This window comes from Rosa chinensis, chromosome 5 (genome assembly GCF_002994745.2).
Source record: "Rosa chinensis cultivar Old Blush chromosome 5, RchiOBHm-V2, whole genome shotgun sequence".
NCBI classification, from domain to species: Eukaryota; Viridiplantae; Streptophyta; class Magnoliopsida; order Rosales; family Rosaceae; genus Rosa; species Rosa chinensis.
The window spans coordinates 55,804,854-55,825,508 of NC_037092.1; the positions used below are offsets into that span (position 1 = coordinate 55,804,854).

Here is a 20,655-nt window from a genome sequence, read left to right on the forward strand (position 1 = left end):
GTTTGATTGTTCGATTTTGATTTCTCCTTTTTCACAACAATTTGTATAGATGATGGGGGCATTTTTCATTTTTCAAATTTTTTTTTTGTTTCCTTCTTTTAACCAAAAAGATGTATTGCATTGAATACATGTGAAACTATTGTCGCCAAAATCTTCATACTTCATAATAACTCCTGCAATTGTAGTTTTTTAATAAATGATTTATATATTTATCTTCTATAAACACAAACAATAAAAGCTGAAATAGAAAACCATTTACCTTGTTTATTCCTTTGATATGATGCCTGACCAAAAAACGATGAACCTCCAACTGTGTGTAAAATTTAAGAATTGTTACTGATATTATTGAATAAAATAAATTTGTATACACCATCAAAGAAGTCTGACATCTAACTCCATCAAGTTCCATAATTTGAAAGATACTAATATCAAGTAATTGCTTAGAATTACCTATTGTATTTCCGGCATTATTGGATGAGCTTTCACCGGCAAACTAACTTTGATTTATCATCGTGTTGGGATTCTCTTGATTACTCTGAAATTGTTTGTCATGCTGTCCCACTGCGTCTGTAACTTCATTTTCAACACAATACAAATTCTCCGATGCTCCATTATGATGTAAACCCCGCTTCTTTCTTCTTCTTGTTGACTGGGTCTCTATCAACAAAACTAATACAATATCAATGACTTTCAATGTGTAATCAAAGTGAAACAATTGCTTAAATTATATATCAACATTTAATAACCTGTGCTAGTAACAACTAGATGATCTGTACCTTCATCAGCGAAAGAATTTTCAGATATAGCGGCAATGAAAGGCTGATTATCTGTCATTTCACACATATCCCCTTCAGTTGATAAGCTCTCACCCCGACTCTCAGAATGATCTAAATTTACTGAGTTGTGATCGTCTTCTAGCAACATTCTTTTTCTTGTTGTCCTGCTCTTGGGTGGCATGACTGTATTTAAAAATTATATTTTATCAACACGTTTCTATTTAGAAAGAGAAGCAACAACTTAAATGTGTTCCCCCCCCCCCCGCGCCCCGATTTGAGATTTTGTGTGTTTTTCTTGTCCATGATAGAAGAAACAAAAATTGAACAAAATAAATGGAGGGTATCCCTACGTGATTTATACTCTATCTTAATAGAAAAAGAAAGATGAAAAAGATGCAGTAAATGATCTTTAGATTGTTTATGTATGTCACTGACAATGTAAGATAATTTCAAATATTTGACAAAATTTCAGCCTAAGCTAGTAAAACCAAAGCATTGAGATCTAACATTAAGTTTACTCATGTCATAACATACTTCTATAGTATCAGTTATCAATAATCTTTAGCTAATAAAAGACAAAACATGGGAATAAAATAATAGCATGACAATTTTAAAAACAAAGCACCAAAAGAGTTTCCTAGAAAATAACTTGAAAGGGATTAGGAACCTAAAATGGAAGGTTTATGGACTGTTTACAGGGAAGAAAGTTTTAGTGTTTTACAGTTTGTCAGCAAACATCTTCCATTTGCTATTGCAACCAATAAACTTTAAAGTTGTACAACATTTTGAGGAATAAGACTTGCCGCTTATTCGCGTACACGCCGACTAATAAAATTGAGCACTGAAGTTTACACATGTTGTATTACAATATCTCCAAATCTAGCTAACATCCGTCGGACAGCTTACGGGCCTTTTATAAACATTACTAGAAAATAGGCATTCGAGACCGATGTGCAAATTGGGCGCTTAATTATATAGGTGTATTGTGTTCTTCGATGCGCATGTATTGTGAAAATGCAAAATGTAATAATTTAAACACAAACAGTAGAGCCATTTTCTAAAATGAAGAATAAAATTTATCATATAATAAAAAAATATCGCGTATGTCATATCATATCATGTCCAGTAACCAATTTAATTTTTCTAATTCAATGGAAAAGAAGCAGGTGAACGTGAGATCGCGGCACATAGATTCCAAACTTTTTCGCTACTTGCCAAAGCCTGTGCTTTGTTGACACTGGGATGACGTACATCGTGATTTCGCTCTGCGATGATATCGTGGCATGATTTTCCCCATGAGACAAGATCACGACAACAAGCATCAGTCACAACCGTACCTCGATAAATGCTTTTCTCTATTTGCTCTCCGCAGGTAGGGGGGAACTTTTCCAAGCATTCCTTTACGGGCTTGGTCTCGTGTTTGTCTGAATTGTCGATGGCAACGCACTCCGTCCAAATTTTTTCGCCCTTTGCCAAAGTTTGAGCTTTGTTTGCACTAGGATGACGTGCCGCAAGGGACGTGTTGAGGAAGGTATCGTGGCATGGTTTACCCAACTTTACAAGATCTCGACAGCAATCATCACTCAAAAATCCATTATTGAAAATACCGTTTCCTACTTCGATCCCGCACTTTTCGGTGAACTGTCTTTCACAGTCTTTAACATTTGCTGGCCCCTCCAGTGTTGGGGTTGCAAAAGCATTTAATGTCACCTGCAAGAGAAAAATCACCAAAAGATGGCACCTGCTTGGTCCGGCCATAACTCCCTTTGCAATGTTATGTGATTACTCACGAATGTGTTTTCTGGTAATGATCGCTTTGTTCGAGTTTAGTTTCATGTGATAATATATTTATAAGGGAGAAAACATAACCGCATTTAAGACTCAAATGAACTAACTGTGTAAACGCTTATGCGCTCTTTAAAAGAAGTAACGTGTTTAATTGCCTATCGGCTTTAAATAAGAGAGTTACATTTAAACAGTGCGTACGTGTTTCGATAGCCCGATTATGTTTAAATGATTTACCGCTAAATTATCAAGTTTTAAATGCAGATAAGTATTCAACAAGTGGTCATTATATATTACACTATTTATGCATCAGATCGTTTAAATTCTCAAAATTCTAGACAATTCCACAATCAAAATATGTTTAGGAAATAACTGTGGACAAAAAATTAAACGGGCTTGTTCAAGCACGGCGCAAAGCACGAATGGACCGACTGGCCGGATTAGCCCATTTGTCACCCCGAATCTTTGCGTTTTGGAAAATTAATTTACCACTTCTAAATTCATCATGTGTAATTTTATCCTTCTTAACAAATTCAATGATTTCCGGTAAAACAAATAATAAATTACTGTGATATTGTCAACAAGAAAAAATTGACTCTTCTTAAGTTCTTTTGGAGAAAAATATCCTACTCAGTATTTTTTTTTTTTTTTAGCTCTGACCTTGTACATTTTAGTTGAAGCAGAAGTAACTTTTTGTAGATGAAATTGAATTAGGGCTCCTCATGTGATTGATTTGAGGAGTGATTAAAGAATGCACTTAAAATAAAGCAGTGATTTTCTTTTTGGGTAACGAGTGATCTCCTCATGTCTATGTAATAACTAATTAATGTAAAATGTTATATAACGCTGCACAGTCATTAAGAAAATAATGATAAAGAGTTATTGCGCCAATAGTTAGTGAGTAATGGTGCACTGATTGGTGTAAGTACGACTTTAATGAAACTTTGCAAAGCATGAGGCGAGAGTTACATGTGTAACTTAACTTTAACGTTCTATCGAATGTCTTAATTGCATCAGCCACGATGTTTGAAATTGGCGGTTGCTATAAAAAAATTTAGAACAGTTATTGTTTCCGGGGCCTACGACGAGTAAAACTACTGTCGGGGTCTGGAATCACGAATCTGTCTTCTCTCCTTTCCTTCTCTTCTCGCAATCTGTCCAACACAACAAAAGTACTCAGAGAGAAACCGGGTTTGCCGGCCTAAAACTCTTCGACGCTTAAGTCAGTAATGGTTGATAATGTCGAGAGAAGAATTAGATCAGAGATCTTATCTGTTGTAGAAGATTTTTGGCTTATATATATAAGCGCTGGAGGACGTTGAGTCCTATTCAATTCAGATGTAGGAGAGGCATGCTCCTCCGTGAATATGTCCACGCCGGGGCTGGGCCAGCTTGACCGGTCACGTCGGTGGTGGTTCCAGTGGGTCCCGCTAGTGATTATTTGGAAATAAGTCTTGTTTTCTTGCGTGGTATTATTTGAGTATTATGCAGGTGGTATGAACAGTTATAAATATTTCAGATTGACGCATTCTTTATGGTGTTTATTAATTAGGAAAACAATTTGTCGAGAGTGTACGTAATTATTAAAAAAAATCTTTAATTTCGGCATGCACTCACTTTAATCTTAGCAATTATCATTATCATTTTATTTTAGAAGTGAAGCTTTAGATGTTATTGTCAGCAAACATCTTCCATTTGCTATTGCAACCAATAAACTTTAAAGTTGTACAGCATTTTGAGGAATAAGACTTGCCGCTTATTCACGTACACGCCGACTAATAAAATTGAGCACTGAAGTTTACACATGTTGTATTACAATATCTCCAAATCTAGCTAACATCCGTCGGACAGCTTACGGGCCTTTTATAAACATTACTAGAAAATAGGCATTCGAGACCGATGTGCAAATTGGGCGCTTAATTATATAGGTGTATTGTGTTCTTCGATGCGCATGTATTGTGAAAATGCAAAATGTAATAATTTAAACACAAACAGTAGAGCCATTTTCTAAAATGAAGAATAAAATTTATCATATAATAAAAAATATCGCGTATGTCATATCATATATGTCCAGTAACCAATTTAATTTTTCTAATTCAATGGAAAAGAAGCAGGTGAACGTGAGATCGCGGCACATAGATTCCAAACTTTTCGCTACTTGCCAAAGCCTGTGCTTTGTTGACACTGGGATGACGTACATCGTGATTTCGCTCTGCGATGATATCGTGGCATGATTTTCCCCATGAGACAAGATCACGACAACAAGCATCAGTCACAACCGTACCTTGATAAATGCTTTTCTCTATTTGCTCTCCGCAGGTAGGGGGAACTTTTCCAAGCATTCCTTTACGGGCTTGGTCTCGTGTTTGTCTGAATTGTCGATGGCAACGCACTCCGTCCAAATTTTTTCGCCCTTTGCCAAAGTTTGAGCTTTGTTTGCACTAGGATGACGTGCCGCAAGGGACGTGTTGAGGAAGGTATCGTGGCATGGTTTACCCAACTTTACAAGATCTCGACAGCAATCATCACTCAAAAATCCATTATTGAAAATACCGTTTCCTACTTCGATCCCGCACTTTTCGGTGAACTGTCTTTCACAGTCTTTAACATTTGCTGGCCCCTCCAGTGTTGGGGTTGCAAAAGCATTTAATGTCACCTGCAAGAGAAAAATCACCAAAAGATGGCACCTGCTTGGTCCGGCCATAACTCCCTTTGCAATGTTATGTGATTACTCACGAATGTGTTTTCTGGTAATGATCGCTTTGTTGGAGTTTAGTTTCATGTGATAGTATATTTATAAGGGAGAAAACATAACCGCATTTAAGACTCAAATGAACTAACTGTGTAAACGCTTATGCGCTCTTTAAAAGAAGTAACGTGTTTAATTGCCTATCGGCTTTAAATAAGAGAGTACATTTAAACAGTGCGTACGTGTTTCGATAGCTCGATTATGTTTAAATGATTTACCGCTAATTATCAAGTTTTAAATGCAGATAAGTATTCAACAAGTGGTCATTATATATTACACTATTTATGCATCAGATCGTTTAAATTCTCAAAATTCTAGACAATTCCACAATCAAAATATGTTAGGAAATAACTGTGGACCAAAAATTAAACGGGCTTGTTCAAGCACGGCGCAAAGCACGAACGGACCGACTGGCCGGATTAGCCCATTTGTCACCCCGAATCTTTGCGTTTGGAAAATTAATTTACCACTTCTAAATTCATCACGTGTAATTTTATCCTTCTTAATAAATTCAATGATTTCGGTAAAACAAATAATAAATTACTGTGATATTGTCAACAAGAAAAAATTGACTCTTCTTAAGTTCTTTTGGAGAAAATATCCTACTCAGTATTTTTTTTTTTTTTTTTAGCTCTGACCTTGTACATTTTAGTTGAAGCAGAAGTAACTTTTTGTAGATGAAAAAGAACTAGGGCTCCTCATGTGATTGATTTGAGGAGTGATAAAGAATGCACTTAAAATAAAGCAGTGATTTTCTTTTGGTAACGAGTGATCTCCTCATGTCTATGTAATAACTAATTAATGTAAAATGTTATATAACGCTGCACAGTCATTAAGAAAATAATGATAAAGAGTTATTGCGCCAATAGTTAGTGAGTAATGGGTGCACTTGATTGGTGTAAGTACGACTTTAATGAAACTTTGCAAAGCATGAGGCGAGAGTTACATGTGTAACTTAACTTTAACGTTCTATCGAATGTCTTAATTGCATCAGCACGATGTTTGAAACTGGCGGTTGCTATAAAAAAAATTTAGAACAGTTATTGTTTCCGGGGCCTACGACGAGTAAAACTACTGTCGGGGTCTGGAATCACGGACTGTCTTCTCTCCTTTCCTTCTCTTCTCGCAATCTGTCCAACACAACAAAAGCACTCAGAGAGAAACCGGGTTTGCCGGCCTAAAACTCTTCGACGCTTAAGTCAGTAGTGGTTGATAATGTCGAGAGAAGAATTAGATCAGAGATCTTATCTGTTGTAGAAGATTTTTGGCTTTATATAAGCGCTGGAGGACGTTGAGTCCTATTCAATTCAGATGTAGGAGAGGCATGCTCCTCCGTGAATATGTCCACGCCGGGCTGGGCCAGCTTGACCGGTCACGTCGTGGTGGTTCCAGTGGGTCCCGCTAGTGATTATTTGGAAATAAGTCTTGTTTTCGTGCGTGGTATTATTTGAGTATTATGCAGGTGGTATGAACAGTTATAAATATTTCAGATTGACGCATTCTTGATGGTGTTTATTAATTAGGAAAACAATTTGTCGAGAGTGTACGTAATTATTAAAAAAATCTTTAATTTCGGCATGCACTCACTTTAATCTTAGCAATTATCATTATCATTTTATTTTAGAAGTGAAGCTTTAGATGTTATTGTCAGCAAACATCTTCCATTTGCTATTGCAACCAATAAACTTTAAAGTTGTACAGCATTTTGAGGAATAAGACTTGCCGCTTATTCACGTACACGCCGACTAATAAAATTGAGCACTGAAGTTTACACATGTTGTATTACAATATCTCCAAATCTAACATCCGTCGGACAGCTTACACGGCCTTTTATAAACATTACTAGAAAATAGGCATTCGAGACCGATGTGCAAATTGGGCGCTTAATTATATAGGTGTATTGTGTTCTTCGATGCGCATGTATTGTGAAAATGCAAAATGTAATAATTTAAACACAAACAGTAGAGCCATTTTCTAAAATGAAGAATAAAATTTATCATATAATAAAAAAATATCGCGTATGTCATATCATATCATGTCCAGTAACCAATTTAATTTTTCTAATTCAATGGAAAAGAAGCAGGTGAACGTGAGATCGCGGCACATAGATTCCAAACTTTTCCGCTACTTGCCAAAGCCTGTGCTTTGTTGACACTGGGATGACGTACATCGTGATTTCGCTCTGCGATGATATCGTGGCATGATTTCCCCATGAGACAAGATCACGACAACAAGCATCAGTCACAACCGTACCTTGATAAATGCTTTTCTCTATTTGCTCTCCGCAGGTAGGGGGGAACTTTTCCAAGCATTCCTTTACGGGCTTGGTCTCGTGTTTGTCTGAATTGTCGATGGCAACGCACTCCGTCCAAATTTTTTCGCCCTTTGCCAAAGTTTGAGCTTTGTTTGCACTAGGATGACGTGCCGCAAGGGACGTGTTGAGGAAGGTATCGTGGCATGGTTTACCCAACTTTACAAGATCTCGACAGCAATCATCACTCAAAAATCCATTATTGAAAATACCGTTTCCTACTTCGATCCCGCACTTTTCGGTGAACTGTCTTTCACAGTCTTTAACATTTGCTGGCCCCTCCAGTGTTGGGGTTGCAAAAGCATTTAATGTCACCTGCAAGAGAAAAATCACCAAAAGATGGCACCTGCTTGGTCCGGCCATAACTCCCTTTGCAATGTTATGTGATTACTCACGAATGTGTTTTCTGGTAATGATCGCTTTGTTGGAGTTTAGTTTCATGTGATAGTATATTTATAAGGGAGAAAACATAACCGCATTTAAGACTCAAATGAACTAACTGTGTAAACGCTTATGCGCTCTTTAAAAGAAGTAACGTGTTTAATTGCCTATCGGCTTTAAATAAGAGAGTTACATTTAAACAGTGCGTACGTGTTTCGATAGCTCGATTATGTTTAAATGATTTACCGCTAAATTATCAAGTTTTAAATGCAGATAAGTATTCAACAAGTGGTCATTATATATTACACTATTTATGCATCAGATCGTTTAAATTCTCAAAATTCTAGACAATTCCACAATCAAAATATGTTTAGGAAATAACTGTGGACCAAAAATTAAACGGGCTTGTTCAAGCACGGCGCAAAGCACGAACGGACCGACTGGCCGGATTAGCCCATTTGTCACCCCGAATCTTTGCGTTTTGGAAAATTAATTTACCACTTCTAAATTCATCACGTGTAATTTTATCCTTCTTAATAAATTCAATGATTTCCGGTAAAACAAATAATAAATTACTGTGATATTGTCAACAAGAAAAAATTGACTCTTCTTAAGTTCTTTTGGAGAAAAATATCCTACTCAGTATTTTTTTTTTTTTTTTTAGCTCTGACCTTGTACATTTTAGTTGAAGCAGAAGTAACTTTTTGTAGATGAAAAAGAACTAGGGCTCCTCATGTGATTGATTTGAGGAGTGATTAAAGAATGCACTTAAAATAAGCAGTGATTTTCTTTTTGGGTAACGAGTGATCTCCTCATGTCTATGTAATAACTAATTAATGTAAAATGTTATATAACGCTGCACAGTCATTAAGAAAATAATGATAAAGAGTTATTGCGCCAATAGTTAGTGAGTAATGGGTGCACTTGATTGGTGTAAGTACGACTTTAATGAAACTTTGCAAAGCATGAGGCGAGAGTTACATGTGTAACTTAACTTTAACGTTCTATCGAATGTCTTAATTGCATCAGCCACGATGTTTGAAACTGGCGGTTGCTATAAAAAAAATTTAGAACAGTTATTGTTTCCGGGGCCTACGACGAGTAAAACTACTGTCGGGGTCTGGAATCACGGACCTGTCTTCTCTCCTTTCCTTCTCTTCTCGCAATCTGTCCAACACAACAAAAGCACTCAGAGAGAAACCGGGTTTGCCGGCCTAAAACTCTTCGACGCTTAAGTCAGTAGTGGTTGATAATGTCGAGAGAAGAATTAGATCAGAGATCTTATCTGTTGTAGAAGATTTTTGGCTTTATATAAGCGCTGGAGGACGTTGAGTCCTATTCAATTCAGATGTAGGAGAGGCATGCTCCTCCGTGAATATGTCCACGCCGGGGCTGGGCCAGCTTGACCGGTCACGTCGTGGTGGTTCCAGTGGGTCCCGCTAGTGATTATTTGGAAATAAGTCTTGTTTTCGTGCGTGGTATTATTTGAGTATTATGCAGGTGGTATGAACAGTTATAAATATTTCAGATTGACGCATTCTTGATGGTGTTTATTAATTAGGAAAACAATTTGTCGAGAGTGTACGTAATTATTAAAAAAATCTTTAATTTCGGCATGCACTCACTTTAATCTTAGCAATTATCATTATCATTTTATTTTAGAAGTGAAGCTTTAGATGTTATTGTCAGCAAACATCTTCCATTTGCTATTGCAACCAATAAACTTTAAAGTTGTACAGCATTTTGAGGAATAAGACTTGCCGCTTATTCACGTACACGCCGACTAATAAAATTGAGCACTGAAGTTTACACATGTTGTATTACAATATCTCCAAATCTAACATCCGTCGGACAGCTTACACGGGCCTTTTATAAACATTACTAGAAAATAGGCATTCGAGACCGATGTGCAAATTGGGCGCTTAATTATATAGGTGTATTGTGTTCTTCGATGCGCATGTATTGTGAAAATGCAAAATGTAATAATTTAAACACAAACAGTAGAGCCATTTTCTAAAATGAAGAATAAAATTTATCATATAATAAAAAAATATCGCGTATGTCATATCATATCATGTCCAGTAACCAATTTAATTTTTCTAATTCAATGGAAAAGAAGCAGGTGAACGTGAGATCGCGGCACATAGATTCCAAACTTTTCCGCTACTTGCCAAAGCCTGTGCTTTGTTGACACTGGGATGACGTACATCGTGATTTCGCTCTGCGATGATATCGTGGCATGATTTTCCCCATGAGACAAGATCACGACAACAAGCATCAGTCACAACCGTACCTTGATAAATGCTTTTCTCTATTTGCTCTCCGCAGGTAGGGGGGAACTTTTCCAAGCATTCCTTTACGGGCTTGGTCTCGTGTTTGTCTGAATTGTCGATGGCAACGCACTCCGTCCAAATTTTTTCGCCCTTTGCCAAAGTTTGAGCTTTGTTTGCACTAGGATGACGTGCCGCAAGGGACGTGTTGAGGAAGGTATCGTGGCATGGTTTACCCAACTTTACAAGATCTCGACAGCAATCATCACTCAAAAATCCATTATTGAAATACCGTTTCCTACTTCGATCCCGCACTTTTCGGTGAACTGTCTTTCACAGTCTTTAACATTTGCTGGCCCTCCAGTGTTGGGGTTGCAAAAGCATTTAATGTCACCTGCAAGAGAAAAATCACCAAAAGATGGCACCTGCTTGGTCCGGCCATAACTCCCTTTGCAATGTTATGTGATTACTCACGAATGTGTTTTCTGGTAATGATCGCTTTGTTGGAGTTTAGTTTCATGTGATAGTATATTTATAAGGGAGAAAACATAACCGCATTTAAGACTCAAATGAACTAACTGTGTAAACGCTTATGCGCTCTTTAAAAGAAGTAACGTGTTTAATTGCCTATCGGCTTTAAATAAGAGAGTTACATTTAAACAGTGCGTACGTGTTTCGATAGCTCGATTATGTTTAAATGATTTACCGCTAAATTATCAAGTTTTAAATGCAGATAAGTATTCAACAAGTGGTCATTATATATTACACTATTTATGCATCAGATCGTTTAAATTCTCAAAATTCTAGACAATTCCACAATCAAAATATGTTTAGGAAATAACTGTGGACCAAAAATTAAACGGGCTTGTTCAAGCACGGCGCAAAGCACGAACGGACCGACTGGCCGGATTAGCCCATTTGTCACCCCGAATCTTTGCGTTTTGGAAAATTAATTTACCACTTCTAAATTCATCACGTGTAATTTTATCCTTCTTAATAAATTCAATGATTTCCGGTAAAACAAATAATAAATTACTGTGATATTGTCAACAAGAAAAAATTGACTCTTCTTAAGTTCTTTTGGAGAAAAATATCCTACTCAGTATTTTTTTTTTTTTTTTTAGCTCTGACCTTGTACATTTTAGTTGAAGCAGAAGTAACTTTTTGTAGATGAAAAAGAACTAGGGCTCCTCATGTGATTGATTTGAGGAGTGATTAAAGAATGCACTTAAAATAAAGCAGTGATTTTCTTTTTGGGTAACGAGTGATCTCCTCATGTCTATGTAATAACTAATTAATGTAAAATGTTATATAACGCTGCACAGTCATTAAGAAAATAATGATAAAGAGTTATTGCGCCAATAGTTAGTGAGTAATGGGTGCACTTGATTGGTGTAAGTACGACTTTAATGAAACTTTGCAAAGCATGAGGCGAGAGTTACATGTGTAACTTAACTTTAACGTTCTATCGAATGTCTTAATTGCATCAGCCACGATGTTTGAAACTGGCGGTTGCTATAAAAAAAATTTAGAACAGTTATTGTTTCCGGGGCCTACGACGAGTAAAACTACTGTCGGGGTCTGGAATCACGGACCTGTCTTCTCTCCTTTCCTTCTCTTCTCGCAATCTGTCCAACACAACAAAAGCACTCAGAGAGAAACCGGGTTTGCCGGCCTAAAACTCTTCGACGCTTAAGTCAGTAGTGGTTGATAATGTCGAGAGAAGAATTAGATCAGAGATCTTATCTGTTGTAGAAGATTTTTGGCTTTATATAAGCGCTGGAGGACGTTGAGTCCTATTCAATTCAGATGTAGGAGAGGCATGCTCCTCCGTGAATATGTCCACGCCGGGGCTGGGCCAGCTTGACCGGTCACGTCGTGGTGGTTCCAGTGGGTCCCGCTAGTGATTATTTGGAAATAAGTCTTGTTTTCGTGCGTGGTATTATTTGAGTATTATGCAGGTGGTATGAACAGTTATAAATATTTCAGATTGACGCATTCTTGATGGTGTTTATTAATTAGGAAAACAATTTGTCGAGAGTGTACGTAATTATTAAAAAAATCTTTAATTTCGGCATGCACTCACTTTAATCTTAGCAATTATCATTATCATTTTATTTTAGAAGTGAAGCTTTAGATGTTATTGTCAGCAAACATCTTCCATTTGCTATTGCAACCAATAAACTTTAAAGTTGTACAGCATTTTGAGGAATAAGACTTGCCGCTTATTCACGTACACGCCGACTAATAAAATTGAGCACTGAAGTTTACACATGTTGTATTACAATATCTCCAAATCTAACATCCGTCGGACAGCTTACACGGGCCTTTTATAAACATTACTAGAAAATAGGCATTCGAGACCGATGTGCAAATTGGGCGCTTAATTATATAGGTGTATTGTGTTCTTCGATGCGCATGTATTGTGAAAATGCAAAATGTAATAATTTAAACACAAACAGTAGAGCCATTTTCTAAAATGAAGAATAAAATTTATCATATAATAAAAAAATATCGCGTATGTCATATCATATCATGTCCAGTAACCAATTTAATTTTTCTAATTCAATGGAAAAGAAGCAGGTGAACGTGAGATCGCGGCACATAGATTCCAAACTTTTCCGCTACTTGCCAAAGCCTGTGCTTTGTTGACACTGGGATGACGTACATCGTGATTTCGCTCTGCGATGATATCGTGGCATGATTTTCCCCATGAGACAAGATCACGACAACAAGCATCAGTCACAACCGTACCTTGATAAATGCTTTTCTCTATTTGCTCTCCGCAGGTAGGGGGGAACTTTTCCAAGCATTCCTTTACGGGCTTGGTCTCGTGTTTGTCTGAATTGTCGATGGCAACGCACTCCGTCCAAATTTTTTCGCCCTTTGCCAAAGTTTGAGCTTTGTTTGCACTAGGATGACGTGCCGCAAGGGACGTGTTGAGGAAGGTATCGTGGCATGGTTTACCCAACTTTACAAGATCTCGACAGCAATCATCACTCAAAAATCCATTATTGAAAATACCGTTTCCTACTTCGATCCCGCACTTTTCGGTGAACTGTCTTTCACAGTCTTTAACATTTGCTGGCCCCTCCAGTGTTGGGGTTGCAAAAGCATTTAATGTCACCTGCAAGAGAAAAATCACCAAAAGATGGCACCTGCTTGGTCCGGCCATAACTCCCTTTGCAATGTTATGTGATTACTCACGAATGTGTTTTCTGGTAATGATCGCTTTGTTGGAGTTTAGTTTCATGTGATAGTATATTTATAAGGGAGAAAACATAACCGCATTTAAGACTCAAATGAACTAACTGTGTAAACGCTTATGCGCTCTTTAAAAGAAGTAACGTGTTTAATTGCCTATCAGCTTTAAATAAGAGAGTTACATTTAAACAGTGCGTACGTGTTTCGATAGCTCGATTATGTTTAAATGATTTACCGCTAAATTATCAAGTTTTAAATGCAGATAAGTATTCAACAAGTGGTCATTATATATTACACTATTTATGCATCAGATCGTTTAAATTCTCAAAATTCTAGACAATTCCACAATCAAAATATGTTTAGGAAATAACTGTGGACCAAAAATTAAACGGGCTTGTTCAAGCACGGCGCAAAGCACGAACGGACCGACTGGCCGGATTAGCCCATTTGTCACCCCGAATCTTTGCGTTTTGGAAAATTAATTTACCACTTCTAAATTCATCACGTGTAATTTTATCCTTCTTAATAAATTCAATGATTTCCGGTAAAACAAATAATAAATTACTGTGATATTGTCAACAAGAAAAAATTGACTCTTCTTAAGTTCTTTTGGAGAAAAATATCCTACTCAGTATTTTTTTTTTTTTTTTTAGCTCTGACCTTGTACATTTTAGTTGAAGCAGAAGTAACTTTTGTAGATGAAAAAGAACTAGGGCTCCTCATGTGATTGATTTGAGGAGTGATTAAAGAATGCACTTAAAATAAAGCAGTGATTTTCTTTTTGGGTAACGAGTGATCTCCTCATGTCTATGTAATAACTAATTAATGTAAAATGTTATATAACGCTGCACAGTCATTAAGAAAATAATGATAAAGAGTTATTGCGCCAATAGTTAGTGAGTAATGGGTGCACTTGATTGGTGTAAGTACGACTTTAATGAAACTTTGCAAAGCATGAGGCGAGAGTTACATGTGTAACTTAACTTTAACGTTCTATCGAATGTCTTAATTGCATCAGCCACGATGTTTGAAACTGGCGGTTGCTATAAAAAAAATTTAGAACAGTTATTGTTTCCGGGGCCTACGACGAGTAAAACTACTGTCGGGGTCTGGAATCACGGACCTGTCTTCTCTCCTTTCCTTCTCTTCTCGCAATCTGTCCAACACAACAAAAGCACTCAGAGAGAAACCGGGTTTGCCGGCCTAAAACTCTTCGACGCTTAAGTCAGTAGTGGTTGATAATGTCGAGAGAAGAATTAGATCAGAGATCTTATCTGTTGTAGAAGATTTTTGGCTTTATATAAGCGCTGGAGGACGTTGAGTCCTATTCAATTCAGATGTAGGAGAGGCATGCTCCTCCGTGAATATGTCCACGCCGGGGCTGGGCCAGCTTGACCGGTCACGTCGTGGTGGTTCCAGTGGGTCCCGCTAGTGATTATTTGGAAATAAGTCTTGTTTTCGTGCGTGGTATTATTTGAGTATTATGCAGGTGGTATGAACAGTTATAAATATTTCAGATTGACGCATTCTTGATGGTGTTTATTAATTAGGAAAACAATTTGTCGAGAGTGTACGTAATTATTAAAAAAATCTTTAATTTCGGCATGCACTCACTTTAATCTTAGCAATTATCATTATCATTTTATTTTAGAAGTGAAGCTTTAGATGTTATTGTCAGCAAACATCTTCCATTTGCTATTGCAACCAATAAACTTTAAAGTTGTACAGCATTTTGAGGAATAAGACTTGCCGCTTATTCACGTACACGCCGACTAATAAAATTGAGCACTGAAGTTTACACATGTTGTATTACAATATCTCCAAATCTAACATCCGTCGGACAGCTTACACGGGCCTTTTATAAACATTACTAGAAAATAGGCATTCGAGACCGATGTGCAAATTGGGCGCTTAATTATATAGGTGTATTGTGTTCTTCGATGCGCATGTATTGTGAAAATGCAAAATGTAATAATTTAAACACAAACAGTAGAGCCATTTTCTAAAATGAAGAATAAAATTTATCATATAATAAAAAAATATCGCGTATGTCATATCATATCATGTCCAGTAACCAATTTAATTTTTCTAATTCAATGGAAAAGAAGCAGGTGAACGTGAGATCGCGGCACATAGATTCCAAACTTTTCCGCTACTTGCCAAAGCCTGTGCTTTGTTGACACTGGGATGACGTACATCGTGATTTCGCTCTGCGATGATATCGTGGCATGATTTTCCCCATGAGACAAGATCACGACAACAAGCATCAGTCACAACCGTACCTTGATAAATGCTTTTCTCTATTTGCTCTCCGCAGGTAGGGGGGAACTTTTCCAAGCATTCCTTTACGGGCTTGGTCTCGTGTTTGTCTGAATTGTCGATGGCAACGCACTCCGTCCAAATTTTTTCGCCCTTTGCCAAAGTTTGAGCTTTGTTTGCACTAGGATGACGTGCCGCAAGGGACGTGTTGAGGAAGGTATCGTGGCATGGTTTACCCAACTTTACAAGATCTCGACAGCAATCATCACTCAAAAATCCATTATTGAAAATACCGTTTCCTACTTCGATCCCGCACTTTTCGGTGAACTGTCTTTCACAGTCTTTAACATTTGCTGGCCCCTCCAGTGTTGGGGTTGCAAAAGCATTTAATGTCACCTGCAAGAGAAAAATCACCAAAAGATGGCACCTGCTTGGTCCGGCCATAACTCCCTTTGCAATGTTATGTGATTACTCACGAATGTGTTTTCTGGTAATGATCGCTTTGTTGGAGTTTAGTTTCATGTGATAGTATATTTATAAGGGAGAAAACATAACCGCATTTAAGACTCAAATGAACTAACTGTGTAAACGCTTATGCGCTCTTTAAAAGAAGTAACGTGTTTAATTGCCTATCGGCTTTAAATAAGAGAGTTACATTTAAACAGTGCGTACGTGTTTCGATAGCTCGATTATGTTTAAATGATTTACCGCTAAATTATCAAGTTTTAAATGCAGATAAGTATTCAACAAGTGGTCATTATATATTACACTATTTATGCATCAGATCGTTTAAATTCTCAAAATTCTAGACAATTCCACAATCAAAATATGTTTAGGAAATAACTGTGGACCAAAAATTAAACGGGCTTGTTCAAGCACGGCGCAAAGCACGAACGGACCGACTGGCCGGATTAGCCCATTTGTCACCCCGAATCTTTGCGTTTTGGAAAATTAATTTACCACTTCTAAATTCATCACGTGTAATTTTATCCTTCTTAATAAATTCAATGATTTCCGGTAAAACAAATAATAAATTACTGTGATATTGTCAACAAGAAAAAATTGACTCTTCTTAAGTTCTTTTGGAGAAAAATATCCTACTCAGTATTTTTTTTTTTTTTTTTTAGCTCTGACCTTGTACATTTTAGTTGAAGCAGAAGTAACTTTTTGTAGATGAAAAAGAACTAGGGCTCCTCATGTGATTGATTTGAGGAGTGATTAAAGAATGCACTTAAAATAAAGCAGTGATTTTCTTTTTGGGTAACGAGTGATCTCCTCATGTCTATGTAATAACTAATTAATGTAAAATGTTATATAACGCTGCACAGTCATTAAGAAAATAATGATAAAGAGTTATTGCGCCAATAGTTAGTGAGTAATGGGTGCACTTGATTGGTGTAAGTACGACTTTAATGAAACTTTGCAAAGCATGAGGCGAGAGTTACATGTGTAACTTAACTTTAACGTTCTATCGAATGTCTTAATTGCATCAGCCACGATGTTTGAAACTGGCGGTTGCTATAAAAAAAATTTAGAACAGTTATTGTTTCCGGGGCCTACGACGAGTAAAACTACTGTCGGGGTCTGGAATCACGGACCTGTCTTCTCTCCTTTCCTTCTCTTCTCGCAATCTGTCCAACACAACAAAAGCACTCAGAGAGAAACCGGGTTTGCCGGCCTAAAACTCTTCGACGCTTAAGTCAGTAGTGGTTGATAATGTCGAGAGAAGAATTAGATCAGAGATCTTATCTGTTGTAGAAGATTTTTGGCTTTATATAAGCGCTGGAGGACGTTGAGTCCTAATCAATTCAGATGTAGGAGAGGCATGCTCCTCCGTGAATATGTCCATGGTCAGCCCTATAACTGCCATCAACATTCCCCTTTAGTCCCCCACTAGGGGGGTTCTGCCATTTCGTGTTTTCCCTCATCGTCTTGTTGCCTCCAATGACATGTACTTGCTGGTATTCCTCAAGAAATTTAATTACCCATTGAGCTGCATTAGATGCACAAAAGAAGTTGCCCCAAAATATAAATATAGAAGGTGAGAGTGTGGTTTACAATTTAAGCACCATAGATTTCACTCCCCAAAAATATTTCTATTTTTGTATTTATACATTACAGTGTTACACTCTCGATCGTATGCCCATAAACGAGGTCGTTTTAATTTTCTTCCATCTTGAATGCAAAGATATTCGTTTGGGCCAATCTGAGTCGCTGTCTTGCTCCAGATTAACTCCTCCCCTTCACCCAAAAAACCCGGACTTCCATTTCTCTGTAGAAATGGCCATGTCCAACTTCCTCTCCCCCACAACCCCTCTTCGCCTCTCCCACAGACCCTTTATTCACTCCTCCCCATTCTCTCTAACCCACCATTCTCTTCTCACTCTCACCCACCTCTCCACCAACCCAGTCAAACCCAGAAGACTCCTGACCACCCAATCCAAGGGTGACGACTCAGTCGACGTCCCCGACCGCTTAATCGCCGCCGTCTGTTACTTCTACCCCTTCTTCGACGGCATACAATACGGTAAATATGTGATCACTCAGTTCACCGCCATTCAAGCTCTGATTAACCCCTTGGTGCCGGCTATACGGGTCTTCAAGAGCTTCCCCTTTAATGGGTTCTTGGTATTTTTAACCCTCTACTTTGGTGTTGTTAGGAACCAGAACTTTAGTAGGTATGTGAGGTTCAATACCATGCAAGTCATTGTGCTTGATGTGCTGCTTATTTTTCCTGATCTTCTGGAGAGGAGCTTCAATCCCAGAGATGGGTTGGGATTGGATGTGCTGATGAGCTTGGATAGTACCGTCTTCCTTTTCCTCTTGGTGTGTTTGATTTATGCGTCTTCTTCTTGCTTGTTGGGTCAGGTCCCCAGATTGCCCATTGTAGCTGAAGCTGCTGATAGGCAGGTTCCTTGAGTTGAGTTGAGCTCATTCTTTTCTAGCAAATTGTGGTGATTTGTTGTCAAGGGACAAGAAGGCAAAGTTCCTGGAGCTCTTTTGTAACCAATTGTGATTTTTGGGTTACTGATTATGCTTAGCCACCAAAGGGTAGAAACTCATATTGTAGAATGTTGTTGTTGTCATTGCGCTTTATATGCTTTTGGATTTTGACCGAAATTCATGACATTAGATTGGTTCAGGTACAATTAAAATGCTATTTATTACACTGTATCATTCTGCAAAGAGTTTAATTCATTGTCCGTATGGTATTTACTTCCACTGTGACAAATCATTACCTAATTGCAGCTTGGGAAGCAACTAAAGAACTGTAGATAGTGATTCAATCTGGATCTTTTTATGTCAGGAACAAAACAGGATCAAAAAGTAGTTGGTTCTAATGAATTTTGAAACAAAATTTTGTTGCTATCATCATCACCTGGACACCTCCTCCTTCAGTATGTTAAACCATTTGTTGACTTATATACTGGTTTACTAGGCTTCGGTTTTGGTCTCTTTTTTTTTCTTTCTGTTCTTTCTTTTCTTTTTGCAATTATGCTAGGCGTTAGTTAGGTATTCAAGTCTAAAACCCTTGTTTACGATGTTGATTTGCGTGTTTCAAAAACAAAGCTTGGCAGCAATGGACCATCACCAGTTTTCTTTCCTTCCTAAACCAGGTTTCAATGTTTTGTTTGAACTTTGAACTACCGCATTAGGAACTGTCAGAACTAGTTCGTCTTTCAGTGTTTATGACGACCAAGAAACAAAATTTTGGCTATTTTGTCCTGGCTAAGTGCTCATAATGTTTGGATTGTATAAGGTTTTCTAGGCAAGGGGAAGGCTGTGTGAGGTTATACCAAAAGGTGTGCTTTTTTTTTTTTTTTTGGAGTAGACATGTATATCCACGCACTAGTTATTTGAAATGGTTGGAGATTTTTCTACGAGAAAAAGAAAAGAACAGTTATTCTTTCAGAAAAAAAAAAAAAAAAAAAAAGAACAGTTATTGCGCAACAGTAATGTTTTGCAATTGAGTTTCACATTTTCATTTTTGAGAGCCCATCACATTTCTGGCACTACACAATGGGTCCTGTATATTTTGCACATAGATCGTTAGGGCTCCTGACGGTGAGCCATGAAATAGATGAGGTAAAAACAAGTCAACAGTACACGCAACAAAACTTTACTGCTTTGTCAGCAAGTTTCACTAAAGTCGTAATACCAAATAGTTGTTGTGACTTATGACTGGTGAAAAAACTGTTTTGAGAGAAGTGGAGTTTTCAAATATACTTTTTGTCTTGGCCCAACATTCTCATAAGATTGCTGAAAAAACAGATTGATAGTTTTTTTTTTTTTTTTTGAATCAAGATATAGTAATTTTTCATTCATCTCAAGCTAAAACGGTACGAATACATATCTTTCACTGTCAACACAACGGACAAGTAAGAAATCCGGCTGAAGGATCTCAACTTTTTTCACCTTTGCTGCCACTTGATCCTTCAGCAGGGCTATGTCTTGCTCCAGCCTGGAGATGTGGTCATTCTGCTCCACGTCCCGCTCAACGGCAATAGACAGCTTGCCGCGGGCATCAACAGCATCACATTCTGCTTTGGTCAGGCGTCGCTCTGCATCTGCCAACCTGTCCTTGGCCTCCGCCAACTCCCTCTGGAGACCCTCGACCTCCTCCCTAAGCTGCCGCTCCACCCGGGGCTGCTTTGAGGCTGCCAAGAACATTACGTGTAGCCTAACGGACAGGTGCTCGAAGGCTGAGCTGTAGGCCGACTGCTCAATGGCGGTTGAGCGCACGATACCCTCCAGCCCGCCAAAGCCCAGCCGCTGACAGAGGTCGAAGATAAACTCCCGCTCAGGCTCCGTCAGGAATTCGGCATATGCGGCAAACAAGTCTAGATCGCCCGTCTGCACCTCTGGCCTAGCGGTCACAATCACCTTCGAGGAGGCCTGCCTCGCCTTCTTCCGCTGGCG

The 20,655-nt window shown here is 38.0% G+C and overlaps 1 protein-coding gene across 1 annotated transcript; it reads left to right on the forward strand.

Annotated features, from left to right (window-relative positions):
* Positions 1 to 17,891: 17,891 nt before the first annotated feature.
* On the forward strand, positions 17,892 to 18,949 carry LOC112165741 (protein TIC 20-v, chloroplastic). Its single transcript, XM_024302366.2, has one exon. The coding sequence runs from the start codon at positions 18,016 to 18,018 to the stop codon at positions 18,652 to 18,654; it is 639 nt and encodes a 212-aa protein (XP_024158134.1). The 5' UTR covers positions 17,892 to 18,015; the 3' UTR covers positions 18,655 to 18,949.
* The last annotated feature ends 1,706 nt before the right edge of the window (positions 18,950 to 20,655 follow it).

Bases quoted from the DNA above. Each gene is read 5' to 3' on its own strand.
- LOC112165741 (XM_024302366.2), top strand. From the start codon at position 18,016: ATGGCCATGTCCAACTTCCTCTCCCCCACAACCCCTCTTCGCCTCTCC.